The 18,044-nt window shown below is 35.8% G+C and overlaps 1 protein-coding gene across 3 annotated transcripts in view; it reads left to right on the top strand.

Annotated features, from left to right (window-relative positions):
• Window positions 1-18,044, top strand: part of LOC149831590 (putative GTP-binding protein OBGC2) — a 53,233-nt gene that overhangs the window by 19,143 nt on the left and 16,046 nt on the right. For 2 of the 3 annotated variants that reach the window (XM_090014003.1, XM_090014002.1), the window contains exons 2-3: window positions 13,548-14,023; window positions 16,372-16,466. In XM_090014003.1, the coding sequence (XP_089870129.1) occupies window positions 13,548-14,023; window positions 16,372-16,466 (571 nt within the window). The remainder of the gene's footprint in view (window positions 1-13,547; window positions 14,024-16,371; window positions 16,467-18,044) is intronic. The other variant, XM_090014004.1, reaches the window with a different exon arrangement.

Below are 18,044 nucleotides of genomic sequence, written 5' to 3'. Positions count from 1 at the left end.
AAAACTTCAGACTTGTGTTTCATAAAGAATATCCAAGTATAACGAGAATAACTATCAATGAAAAAAACATAGTATCGGTTGCCAGAAGTAGAGCAAACGGGAGCAGGTCCTCAAACATCAGAATAAAGAATTTCAAAAGGCCTTGAAGCTCTTTTATTGATAGAATCAAAAGGAAGTACATGACTCTTACATATTTGACAACTTCACTTTTTATCATTTTCCTCAAGAGGCAAACTGAACTTAGGAATTAACTCACTTGACACAAGTTTCTCAAGAAAAGAACGACTACAATGACCAAGCCGACCATGCCAAATACTTGGCTTATTACATTTATAAAGACTAAAACCAGACTCAAGACATGACGAAGATGATGAAGACTGAAATGACTTAAACTCCAATGAAGGCTTCAAGGCATGACTTATACGAGCATGTGGATCTTCCTTGAAGATGTACATATTTTCTTGTCACTCCCCTTCAACGAATGTCTCCCCCGTTTGAAGATCCTTGACACACACAAAAGAGGGAGCAAATTCAATAGAAGAATTTGTATCATTGACAAGTCTAGAGACAAAAACAATGTTCTTTTTTATATTAGGAGCATGAATGACATTTGACAGATTGAGAAATGATTTTAACAGAGGAATGGTTGCATTTCCAACATGAGAGATATAATGGTGAGATCCATCTCCAGTAATATTACTATTTTTACCAAGGTAAGGAACTAAGCTTGAGAACTTACCAACATCTCCTGTAACATGGGTTGCTGCCCCAAAGTCAACATACCATAAGCCTTGAACATTTTGCTTCAAGTGCAGCCCTGACAATGCAGCCAATAAAAGTTGTTTCACATCTCCATCAGCCTTAGTAGCATTGTCTTCTTTCTTGTGCTCGTTGTTTGGAGTCTTTCTTTTATTTTGGGGATTGAACCAGCAATTGGCCTTAATGTGTCCCTTCTTATTACACAAATAACGCGTTGGAACAACCCTTTGATTTTGATTCTTCACATTGGAGTTGGGTGGCATGTTAGGCATGGGAAGCAAACCTGGACCTGTATATCTTCCTCGACCCCTTCCTCCTCAAAAGTAGTTTCCTCCACGACCATGACCAAAAGAAAGGCCAATAGCTAAAACATCATGAGAATCAGGCTGAATATCAGAATCTTCAACAATGCCCTTTAATGACATCTCATACTATAAGAGTTTTGCCCATAGGTCTTCAAATGTGGAGAGAATAGGTAAACATAACAAAGATGTCACCAATACATGATAATCTGGCCCAAACCATTCAATGTCTCTTGTACTTTATCCTTATCTTGTACCTCACATCCAATAATGGCTAGTTGATCTGTAATGGACTTCGCCTTATTCAAATATTCTATGATAGACATGCTACCTTTTCTGAGGAGTTGGAATTCATGCTTGAGGAATAAGACTCTGGCCTCCGATATCTGAGAATAAGTCTGCGTCAATCTGTTCCACAATTCTATAGTTGTGCAGTCGTCTAGAATGACAATCAACACCTCTTGTGATAAGGTAGAAATGATGTAAGCAATCAAATGTTTGATCTCTCTTCATCCAAGAAATATAATCTGAATTTTGAACAATATTGGAAGATATAGCCCCTTGTGCATCATTTTTCTCCTTTGTGACGAATTCTGGTGGAGCTAAAATTAATCCATCCAGGTTGAAATGAAATGGGGATCTTCGAAACACGAGCTTTGATTAACAAGAGCAAGTGTCAAGAATGACACTAAAGCATAACCCTTAAAAAGGGTATAACTGGAAACAAAATAAAAATAAAAATGTATTCTTTATTGATATGAAAAACCAATTGCTTAAGAAGCATTGGAGTAAAATACAAGAGGGGTTGCACCCCTTTATATACACAGCTGAAAGAGGACTCAATAGAGCTGTTGGGCACAGTCCAACAGCTCTATTTAGAGTTGTTGGAATGTGTCAGTCCAACAGCTCTATTGCTAGTCAAGTCTGGACAGGACTTGACTAGCAACAATCATTCTAGTTCAAATTGAACTAGATGACATAAAGACAAAAAATAAAAATAAAGGAAAAAAAATACAGAAAAGAAAGAAATTAAAATGTATTTATATATATATATATAATAATATAATATTATTATATATACATATATGTACAGTTTTACATTTTAACACTCCCCCTCAAACTTACGGTACAATGAGCGAAAGTTTGTCTAAGAGAAAGTGAAATCGGGGAGCAGCGAGAGGCTTTGTAAAGAGGTCTGCTAACTGATATTCTGAAGTGACATATGGCAGATCAATTATCCCGTGTAGATATTCCTCTCTGACGTAGTGACAATCCATTTCGATGTGTTTGGTGCGTTCGTGGAATGTTCTGTTACTGGCAATGTAGATCGCACTTTTGTTGTCACAACACATTTGTGAAGCCTTTGTTGCTTCAACTCCCATGTCAGCAAGCAGTCGTCGGAGCCAAACTACTTCCATGGTCGTGGTTGCCATGGCTCTGTATTCAGCTTCGGTGGATGAGAGAGATACCTTCTGCTGCTTTTTACACCTCCACGAGATTAATGATTCCCCTAAAAAGACACAAAAGCCAGTGGTTGAGTGTCTGTTATTGGGATCACCTCCCCAATCAGCATCAGTATATGCAATTAAATCAAGAGAAGAGGAGGAAGATAAGAAAAGTCCTCGTGAAAGAGAGGACTTGATGTATCTGATAATACGCATGACTGCTCCCATATGAACAGAAGTAGGAGCATGTTGAAATTGACTTGCTGTATGAACAGCATGTGCTATATCTGGTCTGGTAATGGATAGATAGGAAAGTGCCCCGACAAGCTGTCTGTAAGGAGTAGGGTCTGCAAGAAGTTCTCCATCATCAATCTTCATTTTAACATTAACAACTTCTGGAGTGTCAACTTTCTTATCATCAGTAATACCAGACCTGAAAACAATATCAAAAGCAAATTTAGTCTGAGATAATAAATATCCTCTAGGAGAATAAGCAACTTCAATGCCTAAAAAATATCTTAACAAGCCCAAATCAGTCATTTCAAAATGAGATTTAAGAAGTGTTTTGATTGTTTCAACTCCCTGTTTATCGCTTCCGGTGATGATCATATCATCCACATAGAGAAGAAGCACAATGATCCCTGCATCAGAATTCTTAATAAACAAAGCAGTGTCAGTTAAACAGAATTGAAAACCAATATCAATCATAACACGACTAAACCTATCATACCAAGCTTTTGGTGCTTGTTTAAGTCCATAAAGAGCTTTTTCTAAGCGAAGGACTTTACCCTTAGGAATACTTAGACCAGGAGGGGGTTCCATATATACTTCTTCAACTAGCTTTCCATTTAAAAAAGCATTTTTGACATCCATTTGAAAAATAGACCATTTTTTGATAGAAGCTAAGGCAATTAAGGTTCGGACAGTAGTCATACGAGCCACCGGAGCAAAGGTTTCTTCATAATCAATCCCATATTCTTGGGCATAACCTTTGGCTACTAAACGGGCTTTATATCTTTCAAGAGTACCATCACTCTTGGTTTTAATTTTATAAACCCATCGACATCCTATAGTTTTCTTCCCTGGAGGAAGATCTTGAATATTCCATGTAGAAGCCTTTTCAAGTGCATCTAATTCAACTTTCATGGCTTCTATCCATTTGATATCATTTTTTGCTTGAAAATATGTGGATGGTTCTTCATATGAGTGAATTAATGCAATAACTGCCCTATATGTGGGTGAGAAAGACTCGTATGATACAAACTTTTCTGGAGGCCTCGAGATTCGGGATGATTGTCTAGTTGGAATGTTAGAATATTTCTCAAGTGCACATGGAGTATTAGACTCTTGTCGCCTGGAATATTGAATACTAGTATCTCTATGAACTTCTTCATTTTCAACATTAAGATCAATAATTCTTGGATCATCATCAAAGTTACAATCAAGGTCATATTCATCAGATGTTGATGTTAGATCTAGCAAAAAGGAGTACTCAGTGACGTCTTTTAATTTTCTAAAATCAAAGAAGCTCTCCTTTTCAAGAAAGGAAACATTTCTAGACACATATAGTTTATTATTTTTGAAGTCAAAACATCTATAACCTTTCTGGTTTTCAGCATATCCTAAAAAGGCACAGGGAATCGCACGAGGGGAAAGTTTATCATTTTTGTCAGTAAATATGAAACATTTGCACCCAAATATTCTTAATCTAGAGTAGTCTGGAGAAATGTTCATAAGTTTTTCAATGGGAGTGATATTTTGTAACGAAGAAGATGACATCCTATTAATGAGATAGGTGGCAGTTAAGGCAGCTTCTGCCCAAAAGTCTTTAGGGACTTGATTTGCTATTAATAAAGTTCTAGTGGTTTCTATAATATGGCGATGTTTTCGTTCTGCCAGTCCATTTTGTTGAGGTGTATAAGGACAAGATCTTTGATGTGTGATGCCATGCAATTTAAGATAATTTTGAAAATCTGTGGATAAAAACTCTCCCCCTGAATCTGTGCGAAAAATAGTAATATCATTTTGAAATTTGTTTTTAACCATATTATGAAAAGTTTGAAAGTATGAAAATACTTCAGACTTATGTTTGAGAAAGTACATCCACGTATGTCGGGAGAAATCATCGACAAAAATAACATAGTAAACAAATCCTCCTTTAGAAATTACTGGTGCAGGACCCCAAACATCCGAGTGTATTAATTCAAGTGGTCTTGAAGAGAAAAAGGTTCTGTTCTGAAATGGTAATCTTTTCATTTTGCCGAGAATACAATCTTTACAATCAAATGATTCAGAGTTACAAAATTTCCCTAGATTTGGAAAATGTTGGATTTTGGCTATATGTGGGTGACCAAGTCTCTTATGCCACAGTTCCAACTCTATTTTTTGAATATTATAACAAAAAGCTTTCTTCGGCATTTCCAAAAAATCCATGTAATAGAGTCCTCCTTCTCTATGGCCTTCCCCAATCAGCTTGCCTGACTGGCGATCCTGTACCCAACAACCATGAGAAGAAAAAGAAATATTACACCCATAATCAGAAATTTGAGATACAGATAAAAGATTTAAATTTAATTTGGGAACATGTCTAATTTCTGGAATAAAAAATTTTTTTGTTTTATAAATTTTTTCAAAATCTCCTATTCCTTCTATTTCAAGAGAAGTCCCATCAGCAGTAAAGACCTTTGACACACTTGTTTTATTTTTAACACATTTGGATAGACTTTGATTATTTGGGGTCATATGAAAAGATGCACCAGAGTCAAGAAGCCAAGAAATTTTACCTAAATCAGAAAAAGATGAGGCTGCTGCGCCGGTCGAAGCTTCAGATGAGGAAGAGGCACCTTTGATGAGAGGCTGAAGGATCTCCATTAGTTGGGCCAGGGAAACTGGTGCATCCTGATCTTTAGGCTCCGATCCAGCAATTGCAGCTCTTTTTTCTCTCAGCTCCTTAAGTTTGGGACATTGTGGCCTGTAGTGTCCCGGTTCATGACAGTGATGACAAATAACTTTCTTCTTATCATAGTCACCATTTTGTCGGTTAAAGTGAGGAGGCCTATATGATCGAACATGATTCCCTGGTCTAGACACGGCTAAAACGGAATCATCTTCAATTTTTAAAGAACCTTTCCGGAGACGATTTTCTTCCATTGTTAACTCTTCAATAGTTTCAACAATAGAAGGAATTTTTCCCCGGTGAAGTAGGGCCGATTTAGTGGTTTCAAATTCCGGCCTTAATCCAGTGATAAACTGGTAAAAATGTTCAACATCGAGTTGTTTCTGACGAAGCTCGATGTCTTCGGCACAATGCCACTTTGGTTCTAAAAGGGAAAGTTCTTCCCAAAGTTCGGACAACCCATTGTAATATTCACGAATAGTTTTGTCTCCTTGTGTCATCATTCGAACTTTTTCTTGGAGGTTGCACACGTGTGCAATATCTTTAAGGGAATACATATTCTTAAGGTATTCCCATGCCTTATCGGCATGATCAAATTTGGCAAGACTTGAGCATTTTTTAATGTCAACGCTATTGATAAGCCATGACATTATCTTCGCATGAGATATTCTCCATTCTTTCCATTTCTTCTCGTATGAGGCAATAGCCTTGATTTTCTCTTCTTCCGATAGAGGGACGTCTTTATCTCCCTCCTTTTTAGTAAGAGATAGCTTAGGTTCCGAATCGGAACCATCCACAATCCCCCATAAGCCTTTTCCCCATATATGGTGCTTCATGATTGAAGCCCATGTTACATAGTTCGTATCGCTTAGTTTCATAGGCATGATGGTGACTTTATCATTGTCATCCATCGATTACAAGGAGAGAAAGAATAGGGATAGAAGAGAAACAAGAAGGAAAATGAGAAAGAAAGAAAAAAAAAACAATACAACAAGATGTGAAATCTTCTCCAATGAAGTGATAAAACACTTCTCTTCAAGTGGCGAACACTTTTGCAAACGGGCACGGAAACCGAAGCAGCTTTTCCTCAAGATTTAGTACTTCCGCGGCTCTGATACCATGAAATGAAATGGGGATCTTCGAAACACGAGCTTTGATTAACAAGAGCAAGTGTCAAGAATGACACTAAAGCATAACCCTTAAAAAGGGTATAACTGGAAACAAAATAAAAATAAAAATGTATTCTTTATTGATATGAAAAACCAATTGCTTAAGAAGCATTGGAGTAAAATACAAGAGGGGCTGCACCCCTTTATATACACAGCTGAAAGAGGACTCAATAGAGCTGTTGGGCACAGTCCAACAGCTCTATTTAGAGCTGTTGGAATGTGTCAGTCCAACAGCTCTATTGCTAGTCAAGTCTGGACAGGACTTGACTAGCAACAGTCATTCTAGTTCAAACTGAACTAGATGACATAAAGACAAAAAATAAAAATAAAGGAAAAAAAATACAGAAAAGAAAGAAATTAAAATGTATTTATATATATATATATAATAATATAATATTATTATATATACATATATGTACAGTTTTACATTTTAACACAGGTGACCAAAGAGATCTTGACTCCTAATTAAAGGAATGATTTGTCTCTTCTAAGTCAGGAAATTGGAATTATTTAGTTTTTCAGAAATGAGCTGACTAAGGAAGTTTGATGACAATCCAGGTTGAATTGAAGAGTTGTCCATGGCAACAACAAAGATGAAGAAAGAAAGAATGGAGAGATCGATCAAACACTATCGTGATATCACTGTTTAGATTATTTTAAATAAAGTTTATCTCGTCACAACTGAATTTAAATCTGCACTGCAATCAGCCTGCCTTTTTTTTGCAGAAATCAGATCACGTCAATATGCAGTGAAAGGAAATGTGCAAAGATATTTGAGAACTGAATAAACTGATGACAGATTAACAAGTGTTTGATCAACGACAAGATTTTAACAAAAAGGATTTCAGATTAAGAGTTCGAGAAATAGAGGAATTAGGGCTTAATCCACGACTAGATTGAGATAGAATAGGTATTTTAGACTGATGCTGAAAATGAGAACAAAAAGTGAGATTTATTGGGGACGTTAGAATATTAGGGTTTTGAAAACTTCGATCAAGAATATTTCCAATAAAGAGAAAACGAGATTTAAGAGAAGCAAACAGAAATCCAATAAATCTGAATGTGAGAAAGACAAAAGAAATAAAGGAATAATTAGAAGAAAAGAAGAAGAAAAACTCATCAATCAGATGATGAGTTATCGTTTTTATTTTTTATTTTTTATGTAGTTTAGTGAGAATCATCGATACCTGGGAGGAAAAGTTCTCTTGACTTGGATCAGACAACGATCTCAATGTTCACAGTTTTTTGAGACAATACCAAACCCTAGATCTGATCTAGAGCTTAGATACCATATCAGATTTTGAGATATCACCAAAACAGATCAGCAGAGGAGAAGAAGAGAACGCAGAATTTCGGGTTGAACCAGTCACAACTTTTTCATTAAGAATCGTGACCTATTTCTCTTTCCTTTATATAGATGATAATAATTTTAATGGACGTGATAAACCTACAACATAAACAATATTACAAGTATGCCCCAATAAACACATGCATACAATATACAATTAATATGTAGTTTGGATCTGGATCAGATCCAAACTGATCTAACCCACACGAACTTTAATAAGTTCTTCATTTCCAGCAGATATGACTTCAAGCGCGAGCATTGAACCATCTAAGATATCATTGTCTTTTTCTGCAAAAAAAAAGTGTTTAACTATAACAAGAAAATGCAAATGAAATAATAAAATAATTAAATCATTAGAGTTTAAACTTTAAACTTTATTAAATAGATAGAATATAATTTTTACCCGGAGAAACTCGTTTGACCCCTCTTGGTGCTGGGATCTTGATATATTTTGACTCGTAATATTTTGGAGTAAGCATATGGGCTAGACTATGGAGGAGCATATTTATTTTATCCCATCTATTTGAGACAATCCTATGAATCTTTTTATATAAATCTGGTTGTCCTTTTAGATTGTCTTTGATTTTTCCCAACATGTTGTCCATGCCTTCATATACTTCACCAATTATAGGGCCTTTCTGATCACAAAATTTGATCATCTTGTAGATAGGTTTTGTGATCATTAATGCTAAACGAACATAATCCCAGTATTCTTCATCAAGAACAGTTGTTTCTGTCGTAACAACCCTCATTTTTATAGTTTCATCAATGAATGATTGTTTTCACTCATTCCATTTATCTAATATGACTGTAAGCCTCAAGCTTTCCCTCACATCAAGCAAGCGCTTCAAATTAGTATAATGTGAAGCAAACTTTGTTTTTACAATCTTTATTAGCTCTAATTTTTCATTACTTTTAAAGATTGCTAATATAATGCTTTCGAATGATTGGTGATATATTTTATAATTTCTTTACTTTGTAAATATGTCTCTCCCAACCAATGAAACTCATATGCTAAATCTTTGAAAATCAAATTAAGGGTGTGCACAACACAAGGTGACTAAAAAATATACTTATATGTTTGTTTCAATTCTTCATGAGCTAATTTGCAATTTGCTGCATTGTCTGTAATCACTTGCACTATATTAGAAAGCCCCACAATTTTAAATCAAGTCTTTAAAAACTCAACAATATTTGCAGCCGACTGTTGCACATTAGAAAAGTTGCTCGCATTATAAAAACATCAGCCCAAAACAATTTGATGCAAGTATATTTATCAGGTGTTTGTTCTTTATATTTGTCCAACCATTTGAGACAATGGAAACTCCAAACTCCTCAAACTTTTCTCAAAATTCACTCAACTCCCTGTAAACACACTCTTTCTCACTGTCAAGCAACGTTGTTTGAGCTTTTTCATATGATGGGGGTTTATATCTAGGCACTTTACTAACTACTGATATCATCTCTTCCCAATACGGTGATCGAAGCACATTGAAAGGTATGTCATTTGCACAAAACACCTAATAATTTTATGATTTATATCGTCTCTTTCTACCTTTTTAAAGGTATCACGAATATCAATTGTATTTCGGCTTCTACTAGAGGCAAAAAAAGATGTAGTCATGCTACTAGGCTTTAATTTATCTGTTCTTGATCTTTTTAACTCAAATACGCTTGATGAAACTTTCATTCGTCGAACTTGCCTCTTAATTTTTCTTACCAACTCTGCATTTTTTGCGATTATGGGACAAAAGGCAATCCCAACACTTTGTCCCTTTGGAGCTCCCTTGAGCTATGCAAAAACTCGAGTTTATGATTCATGATAAATATTTTTGTAGTGCCTGCACATAAAGACCTGAGTTTCACCTTGCTTTTCTTGTTCACTCTTCTTTTGTTTCAATACATGGCGCCATAGCACAATTATTTTATTCATGCTAGGTGGTTTTATTTCTGGGTCATTTTCATCATTGTACTCATCTAAGTCATATTCTTCTTCATCTTTCTCATCTAAACAATTTTTTTTTCCTTCATCAAACTGATATGGACAATCAGACCCCTTACCCTTTCTGGCATTGTCATTCCCAACAACATTAGATGATTTATGCTCCAAATTGCAAAAAGAATCATCCTCATCATCATAATTGTCGAGATCGTAGTTTGTGATGGTCTTTAGTGAAGCAAAAAACATGCAAATATACCTGCATCATAAAAGTATATGCATCAGTCTAAAGCCGCTATTACTAACAACAAAGGATGGAGAGTGAAGAACACAAATCATTACTCTCATAATATACCAATTACTAAAACAAAAAATAAATATTTTGCATTAATGCAAGCTACAAAAGAAATACTCTGGAGAATGCTGCAATGACCATTATTCAAAAACAACAAACTTGTGGGAAAGAATTGGAAATACGTGCCATCAATGATATTATTTATGCAGATGATTGTTAATAATCTTTCAAAATGTTGTTGGCTAGAGAAATTTATACAATAAATCATGTTGTAAAAGGGAATCCTGCACATATATGCATTGCATGTGCATTCCATAGTTTTTTATTTGGCTCCTAATCTTCTACCATTGTCATTCTTTCCCTGTATACTATCTCAAAGAATTTTTGGCAATTTCTATAAATGGAAAACAAACAGCATAAAAGGAAAACACGCAAACTATCTCAAAGAATTTTTATATAAGAAATTTTAATCAAACACTTAAATGGTGCAGGGCATATCAAAGTTTGATGCAGGGCAGGACACAGATCACAACTTGCAAGAGCATAGATCCTTAAAAAAACACCCAAAAGCATATATCTCCTTATGCTTTCAACTTTAAAATCAAACATTTTTATTATGAAAATTATTACAGATAAACCAACATATGGGAGCTTTGCTCAAAGATAAACCAACATATGAGTTTCTCAAACTATGATCATGGTTTTTGCTGAAACTGCAGAGTGCCTTTTGACATTTATGTGCACAATGTTTTTTTTCTCTTGTTCTCGAAGGGTTCCTAAACGTAAAAGTTGATCTTACACAGTTTGGACTATTACAAATTTACTTGGTCTTTCTCATCAAGCAGCTAATGTAAGCCACCAAAATCTTATTCTCAGGATAATTTTGGCTTGTTTGTAAGCTTTGTCATATTAAAGAAGATATCAACAAAGATTCTAAAATTTATTTTTAACAGTTTATAGAGAAGGGAAGTCTTTGAAGAAGGTTCCTACCAATCTTTCCACTGTTTCTTTGGAGAATTCAGATGGAATCTTATCCACTACTTCAGAGAATGTTTCAGTCACATCCAAGTCCGCATACCAGAAAATGCACGACACTCAAAAGCAGTTGGACGTATCATTTCAAATGATGAACCACAAAAGCAAAGAAAATTCCAGAAATGAAATGCATGTTCCACAGCTTGAGGCTATTTCTGGGTGTGCATTTGTGGTTGATTCTTGCTTGCCTTCCGTGATGAGCCACAACAGGAAAGTTAGTGCTAACACATGCACTGATTCTACCGTCACTGAGAAGGTAGCAGAAATAAAGGCTACAACAAGAACCTTGTCACATAACTCTTCTGGAAATTCCCTGCCTAATGCGTTCAGGGATGAGCTCAAGGAAGATAATTGTAACATTCACCCTAATCCTTGTCTAATGGAAGATGAACCTTATGTTAGTTCACACGGTCCAAGGGAGAGAGGTATCATGTGAGACAGAGACTGTGAGAGTGAGTGAGAGAAGAGATAGAGAGAGCAAGAGCAGCGGGATTGTGTGAGACAGTGAGTGAGAGAGAGGGATCCTGCGAGACAGAGAGCGTAAGAGTGAGTGAGAGAGAGGGATCATGCGAGACAGTGAGCGAGAGAGAGTGAGAGAAGAGATGGAGAGATAGAGAGAGCGAGAGGAGAGTTAAAGAGAAAGGAAAAAGGGTATGTACCTAAAGATCCTTATCGCCGGTCGGTGGAGGTCGTCAGAAGTCGTGCAGGTCGCCGCTAGGCGAAAAGCGAAAACTTGAGAGAGAGAGAGAGAGGGAGGATAGAGTTCTGAGTGAAACACGAAGAGAAAGAAATCCTAGCAATCGCCTTCTCATTTTTTGTTTGTTCACGGTTTTTCAAAAATCCCCATTTTGCCCTCATTAACAAAAAATTTTCTTTTAAATTTTTTGGTAAAAAAAGTTTAAGAAAAGGGCAAAACTGTCCATCGATTTTAAATTTTTTTTAAACAACTCACTCGCTCGAAGTGTGTTTTCATTTAAAGGGAAACACATTTCCCTTTAAAGGGAAACACGTTTCCTAATTAAACAATGCACTTCCCCACGCATTTCGGAAGCGTCGCGTTTTGTGCTTCCGAAGTGCGTTTCGGGGAAGCGTGCTTCCCCTAACCTATTGGCGCTTCCGGTAACTCTGGTTGGGCTGCACTATTTCTTTCAAAACTATGTGACTATTTTCAATGATATGATGATTATAACAAATAAATATTCGGGGTACCTTACAAGATTGATTTGGTACCACTGACTGAATTTGCATAGTCAGAAGTTGGTACGCTGTTTGGCATTCATTAGCTGTAGGCCCATATAAAAGGTGATAAAGCACAACATTCTAATGTTGGAGTGAGAGAAGAAGCCAATTCAAGAGTATATTAGAATCAAATGTATGCATATGAGGATAGTGAGGGGAAGAACTATAGCCTTTTATCAAATGGAGGGAGGACTGAGGTGGGTTATATTTGACTGATTGAACTGGTCATTATTTTCTTTTTCTTTTTTATGGTACTTGGTTTTGAAACATTATATAACCTTTGGATTTAAGGCAGGATTTGTCTTAGACTTAATCAATGGTGAACTTAAGCATTTTATGAATTTAAAATTCAATACAAATATTTTCTCTTCTTTGAGTTCATTCATCATTCAGTATCATGTAGCTTTTTTTTATATTTGATGTAACTTTATTTGCATATTCTCATAACTCGCTGTGTCTGAAGACAAATTTGATATCATCCAACATGTGTTATAGGCATGTGATGATTTATTCTATTATTGCACATATTATGTGTTTTTACATGATGAATGAGATGTCCAACAAAGAATTATTTTTGGAAGATTGTGTTTGCCCCTAAACTATAGCACCTTATCCTTCTTAATTTTACTCAACTTACTGACATGGTAATTGAGTTGTGAAGACACAAATCATTGTGGTATAAACTTCCTTTTGCTCTTCTCCTTTTCCTGATGTTACTATCCAAGTATTGTGAAGTCTTTTGTGCACTTCTTGTCTTGCTTATGTTAAATGTGGCTGCTACTAAATGTGTGGTTGGAGATGAGACCATCTGTCATTGTTTCTTTGCTTCTTTAAGTCCTTTACAATTTCTATTTCATTCTATATCTGAATTTTTCTCTTGGGATTTAGATGCTTGTTTTCAGCAAGTGTTATATGATTCAATTTCATTGAGCTTCACTCTTTCAAGATTTTCGCCTTTTTCTAATGTTTACTATGCAATACACTTTGTTTTTAAGGGTTATGGGTGGGCATTTTACCATAAGTTTGTACTGTATGAATCTATGAGAGGAGATTTTTTATTTTATTTTGATTTTGGGTCTTCTTTGTAATTCATTTGAGCTGCAACATCTTTTATTGACAGGTTATTGTGGGAATTGAGACATTCTTCATGTCATGTATACCATGTGGTGCATTGCAGAGTTGCAAAGGTGGAAGAGTCACACTCCTCGATGAATGAAACATTAACAAGAGAACCACACAAGTATTTTGATCACGTTATTATCACTGTCCGTTCTGGAGATGGTGGACATGGTGCTGTTCTTAGTATGCCTAGCCAGAAAGCCTCTTCAAAATCTCATGGTAAAAATGAAAAAGAGAAGACAAGGAAAAAAAGTTTGTATAAAAGAGATGCTGATGGGTCACTTATACTTCCAATGGGAGGTCATGGAGGTGATGTAGTTATATATGCTGATGAAAGCAAAGACTCCTTGCTTGAATTTCACAAGAAGATCCACTACAATGCAAAACGAGGTGGCAATGTGGATGCTATGGGTGTCTTGACTTCTCTATTACATGATGGAGTTGCTGCCCCGACATTGCGCATTCCAGTGCCTATTGGTTTGTAATTTTCACCCAATGAATTGAACTTGTTCATAAAATCAAATGATTTAAAGTCATATTTACCTAGTCCTTGATCTCAGCAGTTTTGAACAAGGACCGGGACAACCCCTTACAAAGCTGAGCATGCTCTATCTGCTTATAGTTTTTTCTTTTTTAATAAAGGACTCAAAGTCAAGCTTGCCGAGGCCATGATCTGAAGGATTTTAACAAAGGATTCTTGTTTGACCCCTTACAGATCTATGTGTGCTCTATCTGTTTCAGCTGTGACTTTTTCATGTATAAAGCTTTTTTTTTTATATAACTTAAGATGAACTCAGATTTTGTGTAAGAATATAATAAGATCATAAAGTATGTAATCTTGAGTGGTATGTATTAGCTACATGAGTTGCATTCACGGTATCTTTGACTTTATTTTATAATATTTGATGCAATGTTGATTTTCCACAAACGTTTTAAAAGAGCATTACTTATTTCCATTTCTGAGTTTGTGTATTTAACCATTGCCACCAATATCAATCTTGGCAAAGCAATTTCTGGGTTATTACAGGTTGTGAAAATAATAAAATACTGGCACCTTTGAAAAATATAAAAAATAATGCTAGTATTAAAAGTGAATAATTTTTACTTTTTGCAAAAAGTGTAAGAAAGGAAGAAAAGTTTTTGAAATATATAAAAAATAACAGATAATAACAAATAATATTAAATTATAGAAAGATAAATGAAAGTATCATTATATTACTGCAATAATATTGTGGTAATATTAGAATATTTTGACAAAATATCATGGTGGTTTTCATTTTAAGTCAATTTTCCATTATATTGTAATAATATTGAAATGTTTTAAAATATTGTCTATAAGTGTGACTATGATTTTAAACTATGTTACAAATATCATAAATTGTACTTTTCATGATATAGTATCCAAGACCTAAATAGACGACAAAAATAAAGCTACATATTCAACTTATCTCTTTTGTCAAACTTTTGATAATTTATCACTGTTTTTATTAATAATTTATCATTAGTTAAATGTGCATTCAGAAATTTTCTTTGAAACAATTTATCTCTGTTTTCCTTAAAATTTGAAATTTCTTTGTTTTCAATTTTTTTTATTTTTTTTATTTTCTTAATCAATCAATTAAAAATATCTGAGAGCCTGAGATACTCTCATGCTGAGAACATTCTTTAGAATGATATTTGTGAAGCTTGGTGAGCAAAAAATACCGGTGGATGACTGTTTCAAATATTTGGGATCTATCATTCAAAAGTATGGAGAAATTGATTGAGATGTAAATCATAGGATAAAGGTTGGGTGGGTGAAATGGAAAAGTGCAAGTGGAGTGATGTGCAATCGTAGAATGCCATTGCGGTTGAAGAGAAAGTTTTATAGGACGACTATTAGGCCCGCTTTACTATATGGTACGGAATGTTGGGCTGCCAAGAGACATCATATTCAAAAAATGAGTGTAGCTGAGATGCGCATGCTTAGATGGATGTGTGGAAATACAATAAAAGATAAGATTCAGAGGAGATACGTAAGAAGGTAGGCGTTGCACCCATTGAAAATAAGATGAGAGAGAATCGTTTACGGTGGTTTGGACATATTCGGCGAAGGCCTAATGATGCTCCAGTTAGAAGGATGGAGAAATGGGAAAATATATTAGTTAAAAGAGGTCGGGGTAGGCCTAGGAAGACTTGGATGGAGGTGATAGGAAAGGATATGAATGCTTTGAACCTCACCGAGGACATGGCATTGGATAGAAATGATTGGAGGAGAAGGATTCATGTGGAAGACACAGAATGATTTTCTTTGTTGGTTCATATTGCCGACCCCAATTGTTTTTGGATGAAGGCGTAGTTGTTGTTGTTGTTGTTCTTTATATTCGGTGTCCTTTGACAAATCCTGCTTACGAGGATGAAGTCTTTGAGCTGATGAGCTGATTGTTGGTGCCATGGGATATTTTTTTGTGCATAAAACTTGGATTTTGTTTTTAGCATACTGTTTGTTTTTTCATATTTGCAGCATATGTTATGACTTCTATATATGCATCCATTGCACACACAAACACACATAGTAATAAAAAATGCTACTAAATACTGCCTTTTGGTGGTTGTGAGCATATACTTTTCAAACTTTGGTTGAAAAGATCTGAAACATCTTTAGAATTATACTGAAAATCAAATTGGAATGGGGGTGCAGTGTTCGGCCTTTTGTTTCCAGTGGCTGTTGTACCTGCAAGATATATTCTAGGCAAGATATCTTGTTACAGTAACTCATAAACTTGAATGTGTTATCTGATTGGCTCCATGAACATTAACCTCTAGGTATGATGCTTATATGACAGGCACTGTGGTGAAACGCAAGCAAGGGGGAAAGTTTCTTGCAGATCTTGTGCATCCAGGTGATGATGTACTTGTTGCCAGGGGCGGAAAAGGAGGGGTGAGTGTTTCCTACATATCATTGTTATTTATGGCATTAATGCTTAATGAAAAGGATGACTTGTTGAAATTTCTTATTGCTTGTAAGTTATAATTTAGGTTCACTATTCCTAAAGGGTTTCCATAATCTCTGAAGCAATAATGTTGTATAGGACATGGAGTTTTTTTTTATCTTCATTATTTTTAAAACCAGGTAAACTACTTGTGCAACCAATGCTGAAAAAGTAGTGACATGACGTGGGCATTAGTATTTTGCATAGTATTTTATTTGGAATCTCATTCTTATTTTGGATGGATCTGTTAGGTCAAAATGGATTTTCTTTTTTCAACAAAACAATGTATTTGCCCCAAGGGGGGTTGGCGTAGTGAGGTGGGTCCTTGGCTGCTAGACGGGCAGTCAAGGTTCGATTCTCATGGGTGTTGCCCCTTTGCGCAAGCCAGTGTGTAGCATAGGCCCTGGGGGCAGGGGTCCTAGCCTCGAAGTTTTACGCTGCTGGCACGGAGACCGTAGGTATGGCAGGCTGAGCCAGTGCGACTAGGTCTTCATGCCAGGTGCGGTTTCTTCGGGTCATAAATTAAAAAAAAAAATGTATTTTTAGCAAAGTGATATCTATTTTCTGTCATGATCACAATGATCATGCCTTTACCATCTAAATGTGGCTGTTTTTTGTCGTGTGGATGTTAGAGTGACAAAATAATTGAAGTTATTACCGTTAGCATATGTGCATATTAGCCACATGTAAGGATGGGCAACGGGCTGGGCAGCCCGATGGGCCAAGCCGACCCGGCCCGTCATGGGTTGGGTTTGGGCCAAGGTTTTAGGCCCGGGCCTGTTAGGTACCGGGCTGAAACCCGGCCCGTTATATATGTGGGTCAGGCCTGGGCTGGTCTGCGGACTATCGGCCCGGCACGATGGGCCTGAATTATTTATTATTTTTTTAATAATATTAAAATTAAAAAATTAACTTGCATAGTAATTTGGTAACTATTACTATTTACCTAATTAGTTACATTAATTTTATAAAAACTAAAAAGATAATTAATTGAGTGCATGAGAAGTTGAAAACTTGATAATTATTACTATTTACAAATGGATTTGGTTTGGGCCGAGCTTGACCCCGCCTGCTTCACATTGGCTCGTTGGGCCAATGGGCTGCTCTTCAAACCCGAGCCCGTTAAGAACCGGGCTAAAACCCAGCCCGTTAGTAAATAGGTCGGGCTATCTCCGGGCTGGGCCGCACTTAAAGCTCGGCGGGCCGAGTTCTAAATGGGCCCGGGCCGGCCTGATGCCCACCCTTAGCCACATGTATGTGTGAACTTGCAAATGCATGCATTCATGCACACATGCACACACATAGACCATATTGTATGTGTATATATATAATATAATACAATACGATATAATATTATATATAGATATATAGATATGTAATATATATATATATATATATATATATATATATATATATATATAAAACTGTCACCGATATCGCCAATATTTTGAAAATGTCGCGATATTATCGGCTTTTTCAAGGTAGCCGATAATATCGGGAATATATTGTGATATTTCAAAATATCG

Source organism: Nuphar pumila, chromosome 7 (genome assembly GCF_984573655.1).
Source record: "Nuphar pumila chromosome 7, dmNupPumi1.hap1.1, whole genome shotgun sequence".
In the NCBI taxonomy this organism is placed as follows: Eukaryota; Viridiplantae; Streptophyta; class Magnoliopsida; order Nymphaeales; family Nymphaeaceae; genus Nuphar; species Nuphar pumila.
Note: the sequence above shows the minus strand (reverse complement) of the source record. Positions and strands in the feature narration are given on the sequence as shown.